The 12,996-nt window shown below is 47.4% G+C and overlaps 1 protein-coding gene across 1 annotated transcript; it reads left to right on the top strand.

Annotated features, from left to right (window-relative positions):
• Positions 1-354: 354 nt before the first annotated feature.
• Positions 355-12,663, top strand: LOC119401943 (serine/arginine-rich splicing factor 5). The gene is made up of 8 exons (XM_037668976.2): positions 355-571; positions 778-925; positions 1,076-1,146; positions 3,937-4,005; positions 4,723-4,804; positions 9,165-9,238; positions 11,165-11,275; positions 11,511-12,663. The coding sequence occupies exons 2-8, from the start codon at positions 806-808 to the stop codon at positions 12,436-12,438; spliced, it is 1,455 nt and encodes a 484-aa protein (XP_037524904.1). The 5' UTR covers positions 355-571; positions 778-805; the 3' UTR covers positions 12,439-12,663.
• The last annotated feature ends 333 nt before the right edge of the window (positions 12,664-12,996 follow it).

Genomic DNA, 12,996 nt, shown 5'->3' with positions numbered 1-12,996 from the left:
CTTTCCAATCGCGCGATTGGTCTAAAAATCAAAACAAAATTCCCAAATTAATTTTTATTTTGCGCATAATACACAAAAGAATAAATAACAGTAAATAAAATTACAATTTTTGCGCTATAATTAGTTAATTATCTTTTAATATGAAAAGTTTTTGTGCGCTGCGTGACTTGTGCTTCGCACTTTCTACTTTCCCGTCGCGCGATTGGCCGAAAAGCAAAACAAAATTCCCAGATTGATTTTTATTAAACGTGCAATATGAGGCTGGCATAAGCTGATAAATTATAATAAATAAATATTCAATTTTGCGCGGTAAGAGCACTTGGTTAGCGTTTAATTTTATAACATTTGTAAATAACATTCGCACGTGCGCTGCGTGACTCGTGAGCGCGCTGTGCGCGTGTTGTTGCGGATTGCAATATGGCGATAAGGGCTTTGCCATCTTAAAAAAGTCTCCGAGAAAAGCGTCCACTTGGCCACCTCTCGCCCCCCACCAAGAAGAACAACTCCGAAAGACATCCTTGGCGTTCCTCCTATCACCGCATTCTAATCCCACCCGTGGCATCGTCACCCGGTAATCCAATTTTCTCGCAATCCGAACGCTACGCAGTAACGTCGCGCCGATCGAACGTTCCACTACGCCGTTCTTAATTGGCCGTGGGACAGTTTCAGGGTCTTCCTGCGTGCGATCGGTCTCGACTGTTTTGTCGCACGTTCTCTAGTGTTCGTATTGCACCGCTGACGAGGCGTGGGGCTCATTCTTCGTACTTTCGAACGCAGGTTCCACGGCGAAGCAACCTGAAAAATCATGACCAGGGTCTACGTTGGCCACCTCAGCTATCGCGTCCGTGAACGCGATTTGGAGAGGTTCTTCCGGGGTTTCGGAAAGATCCGTGAAGTCCTGCTTAAAAATGGATTCGGATTTGTGGTAAGCCACTACGCCTTTTCTTCTTTTTTTTTCTTTCTAATGCGATGTGTTGAATACGGTGTGAATTGCTTCGAGCGCCGGGTGGCTGGCGGCCGTTCCTTCTATCAGTTTTTTTTTTAGATTAAACTAATAATGTTAATCGGTTTTCAGGAGTTTGATGACTACCGCGACGCCGATGACGCCGTGTACGAGCTGAACGGCCGAGAACTGGATGGCGAACGGTAAGTATTGGGCGCCAAAAAGAAAAATAATAAATAAAAAAAAAAGGTTTGATCATTCGGTTGGAACACTTCCTGTAGAGGCTTCCTTTGTCGTGTAGCGCGCGCGCGCGCAGGAAAAACGAGACACACACTTGCATATTAGTTTTGCTAGGACTGCTTTTCTTTTTTTTTTTTTAAGTGCGTCCCGCGATATTTTTTTTTCCTTTCTGTTATCTCGTGTAGCGCCAGTGCTCGTTCCTACTTGCCCCAGGAATACACGCACTCGCGTGAACTCGCGTGATTCGCTTGTAATTGTCGCAACATGTGTCGTGCATACTGCGGCCCTGTTATTGCTCATACATTCAAGGAATATTGCGTATTAATAGACAACTAGAGGAGAAGGTACACATATCTTTGCATTCACCTTTGACGCCTCTGCACACGCTCTCCTGTTGGGTACCCACGTTAACCGACGAAAACGGCGTACGTACCGAACGCTATCTTTTACGTACTTTGTTCTAAAACAGCCTATTGTCCTGAATAGTTCAACGTAACCCTTGGCAGATTGTCACGTTTTAGGGAAAATAGTTGCATTTGGTTATGGGGAAGCTGACTGCTGTGGAAAAGTGCAGTTGGCATTAAATTTGTTTCGCCGGCAGCTGTTGGAAGCAGGTGTTTCCAGGAGGGTCAACGCGTGTTGCTTGCACTAATACAACACATGCAGCAAATGCCATGACAAATGCCTGCGGTAGTTTACATTAATTGTTGTAATGCAAAAAAAAAGGCGCAATAGTTTATTTGTGTTTGGTGGTTTAGTCGCATTGCACGTACGTGACATTTGCCCCATACTCCGTTTCATGCATCAGGTGCACTGCTGTGGAAGCTAGCGAGACTTGTTGCAGTAGATGCGTTTGTACCAAGAAATAGTTTCATGGTGTTACCTCCCGTAATGTGATTTTTTTCGTTTTTAGACTGAGTAATAAATGAATACGCTTTGTGCCTGTGCAATAAACAAATAACATTATTTATACGGTGCTCAATAGGCCATCTTGGATCGCTTGGCGTTTCTTTGTTTTGCGCGTTGTGGCCTCCGCGATTAGTTACGGTAGCGCGCAGACGGAGACGATCATGGAGGCCACATTTACGACAACGAAATTGAAGCCGAAGCCACCCGGACTCAACACGTTTTGCTGACCGAACTTCTTGCTTAGCATCCGCAGCGTTGCACCTGATGTGTGAAACGGAGTATAGAAACCATCTACTACCCCTGTCACACGAACAGTTTTGCCTGCGGTTACGCTTACCCGTGGTTTACAGAATTAATCGCAGTTAACGCGAAACATTTGCCACTGCTAGACGGGCTCGGTTAGCTCAATTGAGCAAGCCGACAAAATCGTGTGGTCGGCAAGGAGTTTGGTCACACCCTCGCCAAGTTTCATGGTACGCGACTGCATTTCTACAGCTCCGTGGCAGTGCATTGAATTGTTCCACCTTTGACTGCACATTCTGTGTTTGTGGCCCAACGAGGGGGCTTGACACGAACAGTGCGAAAAGCAATTCCCTTCAAGAAACATGTAGCGGTAGGGCTGTAGCCTCTCGCTGCTCGGGCAGCGCCCTCTAGTTTTCTAGGTGGTGTTGGCCAAAGACGGAATAATCATTGTTGTTGGCTGTTCTACGGCAAACTTTGTTTTCCACGAGTTTTGCTTGACTGTTGTTCGCCAACTGGAGCCGCGTTCCATGAGAATCCTCAAACAATGCGAAGCTGCCAATTAATTTGCGCTGGTTCACAACTGGTGCAGTCGTAGCTTGTCCGCCATATTGTCAGCTTCTCGGTTCGTGAGCGTAAACCATGCTTGCCTAGCTCTGTTTGCGATAACAACGGTTAGGACACTAACGGCGGTTATGTCTGCCGTGTAGCTACCTCTAACCGTAGTTAGCTTAACCGCAATTAAGGCTGACCGTGTGACGGGTATAAGAAGTGCAAATGCTTTCGGTCAAGCAACTTGCTTATGTCATCTTGAGAAAGAAAAAATGCTTTTGAAATTCTCTGAAGCAGTCAAAATTGATAAGTTTAGCATAGCTGCAAAACAGTCTCTGCAAGCAAAAAAAAGACTAAATAAGCCCTGGTTATTCCATGTAAAAGGTTATTTGTGACATCCTCTTGGACTTCTATTTTAAGATAGTAAGAGCTGCGCAGCGTGCACTCGCTAATTTTTGTATTGGAAATCATGGATTTTGCAGTACCTAGCCACCCAACTTTACCGTTTTTAAAGCAGCACTAAAGAAAGACGATATTTCTCACATTAGGAAATTGCCGTTTCACAATTCCAAAATCACCACTCCTGCCGTGAAGAGACGTGTGGTGACGCCACCTTGAAGTTCCCACACCAAACGTGGTGACGTCACAGATTCTGATGGTGTCTGCTAGGTCCTGCGTAGTTCCTAATTAGTAAAAATTAAGCACAGTGTCCTCCAAGGGAGTGCCACAGACTTAACATACTGAGTTTCAGGAAATTTTGTTGAGCAACTGTTGCCAAAATAAGAAAAATACACTTTGAAATCCAAGACGTCACGTGCGTTTCGGTGCAAAATTTAAAAGTGAAACCTTGACCTTGATTTTCTCCTCTAATAATAAACCTATGATGTTGGAATTAACAACATTAGAGTTCTCAGAGTACAATTTATCAATCTAAACCGATTCAGTGTTTCACTTTAGTGGCCCCTTAATGCTTGAATCTGTGGTGTGCTTTCCAAGTCTAAGGATAGCAGGCCTTCCCGAATGTAATCGCTCCTCCGTAATGTTCCGTGCAGGGTGGTGGTCGAGCTGGCGCACGGAACTGCCCGCCGGCCCCCTCCGCCACGGAGCGCGTGGACCGACAGGTGAGTTGTCGAGCATGGACATCCGAGACATGCATAACACGCGGGAAATCGTGTTGGGAAATCGTTTCGCAAGTCAGTACAACTAACAAAAACAAGTGTACACAATTTGTGTATATAGCATATCAAAGGGTTAAATGAAACTGCCTCTAATATGACTGGTTTCATACTCGAGTTTTGCACCCCTGTTCATCTCTAAGTAAACGGAACTCCTGTTAAGTGGAACATATATTCCTGGTCCCTTCAGGTTTAACGAGAGTCTACTGTATGTCGAATTACGTATATGTACGGCCTTTTTGTGATCCCCGTCAGGTGTGATATATCCGGGTTCGACTGTATGCAGTGAAACCTTGCCATAAGTGTCATCTTTCATGAAAATACCCGAAAAATTTTTATAGCTGATAATTTGTTATGCTGAGGTTCTATTCCGCGTCATCAAAAGTGTTATAAATTCTTGTTTTCACCTGCACTGCTTGTGATTCGCAGCAACTCGTCTCCCGAAAAAGAAAAACCGGTTAAGCGAACAATGCAGTAAAGTTCAAACGCGCAATCGGTGTTGAAATCTGTCCACCTGTCATAGCCGTGCTGGTGATCTCGGACATCTGCCCGGTGCCATTGCCCGCACGGAAAGGGTGTTGCTCCTAAGCGCAAACGAGTGAAGTTCGGGAGGGCCGTACTTGAAACAAAGACCCCCTCTGTTGTCTCTTGGGTGTCCCGCAGTGGCACTAACAGATATGGGCCACCCACACGGACAGACTACCGAGTAATCATCGAAAACCTGAGCAGCCGCATCAGCTGGCAGGTAAAGTATCTCAAGCGCCTGCTTCTTGGCCTGTGTCCTTTGTTACTTTGAGCTGATGATTCATTGCCGCCAGTGGGGAAAGGTTGATTGATTGACACTGCGTTAAAGAGCGCGCTTAGTCCGATTGTGTCTAAACACTTAGCGAAAGTTCAGTCTTTGACAGAGAGAGATGACTTGGTATAAGGACAGTACAAAGGTTCCCTGTTTTCATTCCGTACCTGGACATCTATACTCGGTTGTGCTAAGCTCTTGCAAATGGGCAATCAGACATCATGTTCATGATAGCTTTTGTTATGGAAATCTAGCATAAATGATGTTACCGTTATCGAGTTATCATTTGCAATTCGTTGAATTTGTAGGCTGCTATGTCTTTAGCTCGAGTCTTGCCTAGCTCAAATTTCTAGTGTAGCTTCGAAAATCTTGTAAACTTAATATTGCTTCCGATAATTTGTCTACCAGTGTCATCGGAAGAACCAGCAAGACTACCAACTATGGCATTCTCCTTTTTTTAAGCTTATTGTGAGGCTCTTTTCTTCTTACCATTAGTTTGAAGCAGCCTTGAGTCTACCACTTGACATTGCCGATTAAGCCCTGGAGTTGCAAACTGGCATAGGCTTTCAGCCTGTCAGCATACGATGCCAGAGAGTGTTCTGCTTTTAGTCTGAGTTTACTCACAGTTAGCTTTGGTAGATAAATACCATAGAATGATATCGGCAACTACTATCCTGGAAGTTGGTACAAGCTAGGGAATGTGACGATATGTTTGATCGTAGCAGTGAGTGCAAGTTCAGGTCGTGTTTAGTGCCATAACTGCCCAATGCATAAGCCATGCCAAATAGATGGTGGGGCAGCGATGGGGGCTGTAATGCACAGATATATACACCTATATTCAGGTATTTCTGAAATAGTTCGAGAAGGTGGTGTTGGGAGTACAGCTGAAAGGTTGTTGAGGGTGTGTATATAAATCCCCGATAACGGGATGGAAACATTGCCAAACAGAAAACTGTTCTTGCCCGCATTCTCAGCAGATCACGTTCGGGGTCACTTCAGTGCTCTGTAATGTCCGGCATTGACACCTCTTTGGGGCAACAGGCAGAGGCTCGGCCAGTTGGTGCGCACTGGAAGCGACGTCCCGAAACGTTATCCCCTGAGAATGCAGGCAGTGTGTGTGCACGCTTTTTCTCTTCTAGCTCCAATGTTATCACCTGAAGTCGCGTCACTTATAGTCGGGTACAACTTTAGAAGTCTGCAGCATTTCCTCCTCGAAAGGCGGATGCACACAAACCTGCCCCAATGGCCACGCACTCCAGACTTGACATCGTGAGCCGGACAGCCGGTGAACCCTCTCTTCAGAGAAAGAGGGCATTGCATGAACGGGGCTATTTCTTAAGTCGCAGAGGTGATCGTCTTCCGCTCTTCGGTCATCCCTGTGAGGCTTCTGCAGACTTCTTTAGTTGTACCCTACTCTAGTTAGTTAGCCCGAAGGGCTCGGTTTTAGTGTTAACCAGCTCTCTCGGCCACTACTGGTTAGGTTAGGCAAGTCTGAAAGGAAAGCAACTGGTATTGCAACAGGTGCCCTACCGGCACTCGCACGGCGCAAAGACGAGAGGTTGGTGGCCGGGCTGCCGTTTTTGACCTCGGGGTCTGGGGGCCACGTCCGGGGCTGTTTGCTTGTAGAGTGTGCGAGCCGTCGGTCGGTCGATGGTCTCGGGAGGGTCGAGGTAAAAGAGAGCGGCCCCACGATGTTCTTGGTCTCTCGGGGGTCCCTCCTCCTCCATGGTGTACACGGAGCTCTGTCCTCCTCCTTCTCCCCATTGCCGTGGTGGGCTGTTCGGCAGCACTGCGCCACCTTCCCCACGCGCCCTCCTTCAGGGTTGTTCTCGGACTGTGCGCTCAGGGGTTGCCTGCCAGCACGCTTGGGGCGCTGGCCAAGGTAAATACTCACCACCCCGTTGGTCTACGGCCCCCGCCGTCGGCGGGGCCCCCCCTTTTTCAACCGAAAAAAGCGGGAAGAGTTTTTTTTGGAGTGGCTGCACCCGCGGGCGGTGTGCAAGCGGGATGATATTGTGATTGAACCACCCCTCCTGCTCCTCCTGTCGTGGCTGGTGACCGGAGAGGAGAATGGTTTTGGCCTTGTCTGTCCTTCCCTTCTCCTGCCTCTCCTCCTTGCACCTTTTTTTTTTTTATGCTGTCCTCGTGCTGTCCGTCGTCCCGTCCCTTTTCCACCCTTCACCCTGTCCCTGTTGCTTCACCTAGTTCCTCCCCTCCTGCCTCTGCCCGGACTGTGCCAATCTGGTGACATCCTCTTTGCCTTTCCTCCTGTTTGCCTATGCTGTGTGTGTCACTCGTTTACTGCACCTTTCTTTCTCTCCGTGTGGCTGCAATCTCCCGGGCACTGCACTGGGGTGGAACAAGAGTAGCATGCAGTAAGGCAGTGCAGAACGGAAAGGAAAATAATTGGGGGCAGCACCTTCACTGCCACCCTTTGCACCGCGTTGGCCGGGTAGTTGCCGGTTGGCCGAGCATACCACTTGAACGTTCGTTTTTTGATGGTAACTATCATCACTTGCACCACCATGTTGCAGCGCGAGATTGCAGCTGCAAAATTCTTGCAGCTTTCGCTGGGAAGATGTTGCTGGGGGATGAAATGCGTGTGCAGTTGTGTTGTCTCACCAGCTCTGTGCTGTGCAGTGAAACCTGCGAGATAGTCAGCCAACCGTGGACCTAAACAATTTGCCTGAAATGTTTCATGGAGAGAAAGGCTCACCTGTCATGTTCATCTGATACGGACATCTAAGTGTGGATTGGCGACAGACAAAAGGGCAGCCCGTATATGACAGAATCATAAACCTGTCACGTACATTAGAGAAATGAAAGTAGACAATAAGTAAACTTACTTTTTAGTTACGAGTTGGCTGACTCAGTCTTTGTTGACTGCAGTGCACCGAGTTGCAGATAAGCTTTTATCCATCGTTCTGTTGTCAAAAAGGAGTTGTCTTTTGTCTTTCAGGGTGCTTTGCACTCCCTTCTGAAGACCCCACTGCCCACAGGGACAGCTCGTTCAAAAGAAAAAAAAATAGAAATATTGGCACTCTGAATGCTTGTATCGGTCACGAATTGGCTGTGGCCACTGCTATCCCTTTGGGCAAAGGTTGGTCTCTTTCTGGAGCATGTTGAATATGTTTTATTGGTTTTATTTCTTGTGTTGCTTGGCTTTTCCCCCCCCTTTTTTTTCGTCGTATTTTTGTTTCACGCACCATATTCGCTAAGCCCCTGCTTACTTTATCCTGTTTCATTAGTTGCATTGCCTGCTTTCCAAAACCTTCACGTTTTTTTTTTTTTAATTACTATTATTATTATTTAACTCTTCCGTGACCAGAAGCCCTTGCCAGTTCGGTATCAAGTGCTGCATCAATGTTGTTTTATTAGCACGGTAATGGTGTCTGCTTGAGTGGCTAAAAGAGTCTGTTTTGCATAATAGACTTGTGCAACAAAAAAGTTTTAAGAGACCATTTAAGGAAAACACAGCTGGGGCATTCAAGGCAGATATTTCACATCATGTGCCCTGCAGAGCATAGCTTATCAAGGAAATGCAGTTTGCATCTGAGATGCACTAAATGCCTCAGCAGATGCTGCTGGAGTAGTAAAAAATACTGGTGCAAAATGGTAATATACACCTGAAAGGGTGTACTTTTTATGTACACTTGCATTACACTCTGGGTGTAATTTGCTCTGAGGGAGCAAAAATGCAGTGTACACCTGAAAAGGTGTATTTTGTGTACACTTGCATGTTACACCTTTAAGATGCAATTTTACCCAGTTATGGATTTGTAGACACTTTTGTGTGACACTGGTGGGCACTTTAGCCCTTATTGTTTATTCACTGTGTAAGTTTAGAATGCTGTACAGAGTGAAAAAAAGGATGCAACAACATATGGGGGGAAACGCAGTAACGAACGGAGTGAAAAAAAGGTATGGTAACAGGGAAAAAGTACAGTAACAATTGGGCAAAAAATATGGCAATATCCTGAACAAAGGGCACTAGGCTCAAGACCTTCAAGCAAGAGTTGGTTTACCTGCTGTTCTTTATGATTATTATTATCATAAACTGTGTTAAGTGCAGCTTGATGTAGCACAGAAACCTGGCTGGCAGGGTGCACGTGGCATTGCTTGTGTTCGTGTCCCCGAGCGTGTGATCTAGTGTCCACTTCTGCGCTTCTCTGTGCCTCTTGCTGTTCCGAGCGTGTGAAGTGTCGGCCAGTGCCACGGTTGTTGCGTGGTTGTGGTTGCCGTGTCTGAATACAAGCGTGCTCGCCCTCGCTCGGGCCTTGTGGTGCGGATTTCTCTTTGCCCCCACCAGGACCTGAAGGATCGCATGCGGCAGGTTGGCGATGTAACCTATGCTGATGCACACCGGCACAGACGCAACGAAGGGTTAGTAGAAACTGTCATGCTTTATATGCCTTTGTGTTACACTCAAACCTCGTTATAACAAAAGTCTCATCTGACCTGATAATAAGTTCGTTATATCCGAAAATTCGTTATAAACATGTTTCTAAAAGTGTACGTATGACAAGACTATTCATTTACTTCGTTATAACCGATAACTCGTTATATCGAGGTTTAACTGTATTGCTGAGCGAAAGGGGAATTTTAAGGGCTTGTTTTTCATTGCTAGACACAGCATTAATTAGAACTAACAGACAAGAAAGCCAAGGAAAGTAAAGGGGGTGTTATTTGTAGTAATTATGATGTAAATGTGAAGAAAGTGGACGAAAAGATAACTTGTCGCAGGCAGGGACCGAACCTGCGGCCTTCAAATAACGCGTCCGATGCTCTACCACTGAGCTACGGCGGCGGTTGTCCTTCCGTCCACTATGTAGGGTATATATGTGCGTTTAAATCTAAGAGCGTTAGCGCAGCTAGGTCGCAGTTTCGGTCCCTGCTGGCAGCAAGTTATTTTTTCGACCACTTTACTTTCTTCACATTTACATCCTAATTGCTACAAGTAACATCCCCTGTACTTTTTCCTTGACTTTCTTGTCAGTTTTAATTTGTGTTATCGCGAGGCTCGCGTTACGGCTACTGTCTGGGTTTCTCCGGGCTTACGGTTGCGAAGTTGGCATGTGTAGTCTCGATCCTGCATGAAGCTGGTGTTCTTTAAAATCGCTTGTTGCAGCAGCATGTGAACACTGGCAACGCAGTTAAAGAGTATAGAATTAATGCTGGCGATGTACTTGAAATAGAGAAGGCAAGCACACAAGGTCGCGGCAGAATGTTAGGTGGGCAGATGAGATTAAGAAGTTTGTGGGGACAGTGTGGCCGCAGCAAGCAAAGGTCTGGATATATTGGCCAAACGTGGGAGAGTCCTTTGCCCTGCAGTGGGCATAGTCAGGATGATGATGAATGTACTTGAAGAGCACTGGCTTGACACTGGCAGCATATTTCGTCTTGATAGGAAGTGTATCCTCGACTGAGGGGTAAGTGATGTCACATCATCACTTTTGAGTTGTAATTGCAGTTTTTCAAATTAATTACACAAATATTCAATTTTTTGAAGGACCCATGGAGTCTTTGCTGTTGGTTTTAATGATACGCTTAGAACCAAGATTATTAATGTTACGAGGAACTGCAGTTACAGGTCGCAGCACAGCTAAGGTATTGCACTGCTATGCTCGACATGGGTCGGAGTCCCAACGATGGCAGCCACATCTTGGTGGAGGCGAAATGCAAAAAACAATCACATGCCGTATTTATTCGAATCTAAGCCGATGTTTTTTTTTTTTTTTTTAAATAAAACGATGTGCGAAAGTGGAGGGGTCGGCTTAGATTCGAGTACAGTGACTAAGGTTTTTTTTTTTTTTTTTTCTGGCCTTGTGAATTTCGGGGGTCGGCTTAGAATTGGGGCCGGCCTAGATTCCAGTAAATACGGTACTTAACTCGACAATGGGGGGCGCAGGTTAGGACAAACGCAAAGCGGAGACAAGATGAGCACTTCCATCTTTCTTGGCTCTTGACCTGCTTTAATTTGCGCCCCTCAGTTTAGGGCTCCTTTCACTGACTAGCCCAGCATGTATTTAGAGTTTGGTGTATGTTAAGGCATTTGGCTACCGTTAAGCGCAAGGCATTTGGATGAAGGACGAAAAGACAGACACGGTGGTCTGGTACTGGGTACCAACTAGCTCAAACCCACACGTTCTTAGGTTAAGGAACCCCAGGTGATCAAAATTGATCCCGAGTTCTTCCACTGTTGCGAGCCTCATAATTGGGGTTTTGGCACATAAAACCTCGCAGTATGCATGTATGTATGTGAATATGTAAAGGCTTCCCACATCCAACACACGGTTGTCTTTTCCGCAGTGTGGTGGAGTTTGCCTCCTACTCCGACATGAAGCGAGCGATCGAGAAACTGGACAACACCGAGATCAACGGTCGGCGGATCAGAGTTGTCGAGGAAAAGCCAATACGAAGGTAGGACTGGCACATTTCTCTTTGTGCTGAAATAGCTTTTACAAGCTAAAAGATTTCAGGAGTGTTTAGTCATTTGCAGGAGCTTGCAAGTTGCTCTCATGTGACTGCTTGGCTTAACTGAGTACAAGACATTCTGTACAACTGCAAGCAAACAGTTCATTGTTGACTGCCTCTCGGCTCATATGTGGTTGAAAATGATTAATCAACCCCCATTTGTTGATTTGTCTCATTTCAGCTTTTCGAGGAGCCGCAGTCGAAGTCGTAAACGTTCCAGAAGCCGCTCACCGCGGCGCAACCGTCGATCACGCTCCGGCTCCAGGCGTCGAAAGAGCCGTAGCCCACAGAAACGACGCCGCTCACGCAGTGCATCGCGGAGCCGCTCCCGCTCCGTCAAGCGGCGCTCCAGGAGTGCTTCACGGCGCCGGCGCTCCAGCGAGTCCCACTCCAAGTCCCCTGCGCCACGCCGCAAGTCCCGCAGCCGCTCCCGGTCGCCCAAACGCCGCAGCCGTTCGGCCAGCAAGGACCGTAAGCCGGCGAGCCGTAGCCGAAGCCACTCTGTAGCCAGCAAGAGGAGCGAGGATGAGAAAGCTGCCAGCCGCAGCCGAAGCCGCTCGCCCAGCAAGAAGCGCAGCAAGCCGTCCAGCCGGAGCCGGTCACGGTCTGCCAGCAACGACCGGAAGTCGCGCAGCCGTAGCCAGTCCGAGGGCAAGGCCGACAAGAAGTCATTGAGCCGAAGCCGATCAAAGTCTCCCGCCAGCAGCGGAGGCGGCCAGAAGTCAAGGAGCGCATCGCGTTCCAAGTCTCCTGCTGGCGGCAAGGGGGATTCTCGGAGCCGCTCCAGGTCGCCCGTCAAGGAGCGTGAGAGCCGGTCACGGAGTCGCAAGAAGTCGAAGGAAGGGTCACCAAAGAAGTCGAGCCGAAGTCGCAGCGGTAGCCGCGGGAAGTCCCGCTCTGCTTCACCTGGCAGGGGAGAGGAGAATGGGAAAGTCGCCAGGAAGGACGGGAGAAAGAGCTCGTCTCGTAGCCGATCTCGTGATCGGTCACGGTCGAACTCTGCTGGTCCCGGAAGCGGCAAGAGTCAGTCGCAGTCCCCCCGGCGCGAGTCGCGGTCTCGGAGCCGCAGCGGATCCCCGGCTAGCTGCCGCGAAAATGGCGACGACTAAGCTCCAACATAACACAGCACCCTTCGCAGCGGTCTTTTATTTTCTTTTTTCTTGCCATAGGCGGCGTCAAATGTGTCCGAAGACCAAAACATCACTTATGCAATGTGCGTCAAATGCGCATTTGCGGGGTTTGGGTCGTGCCAGCTTGTGCTGGCTGTGCAGAGAAAAGGTCTGGTTTCTGTGGTTTTTGCTCATCAATAAAACATTTTTTCACCTGTCACACACTGGTTCTAGGCATTTCCATTGTTGAGGATCAGGTAGTGTTCTTGCCCTCAGGGGTAATGGAAAATGCCCAACGAACGACATTTGCATAGCTTTTCTGTAGAACTGGTAGGTTATGGCACAATAATGTAGCCATTGAGCTCTATTAAGCCCAGGATTGCAGCCAAGTGATAGCTAGTGTGCACTACACTGCCCCGTACATTTCACCACTCAACACAACTGCATGTAATATCAGATACAGCGAAAACTCGTGAATTCAGATTGACGGGACCGGCAAAAATGTCCGAATTATGAGAATTTTTAATTATTGAAGGTATCAAGAAAAGAAGATGTCTG

The sequence above is a fragment of the Rhipicephalus sanguineus genome, chromosome 8 (genome assembly GCF_013339695.2).
Source record: "Rhipicephalus sanguineus isolate Rsan-2018 chromosome 8, BIME_Rsan_1.4, whole genome shotgun sequence".
NCBI classification, from domain to species: Eukaryota; Metazoa; Arthropoda; class Arachnida; order Ixodida; family Ixodidae; genus Rhipicephalus; species Rhipicephalus sanguineus.
Note: the sequence above shows the minus strand (reverse complement) of the source record. Positions and strands in the feature narration are given on the sequence as shown.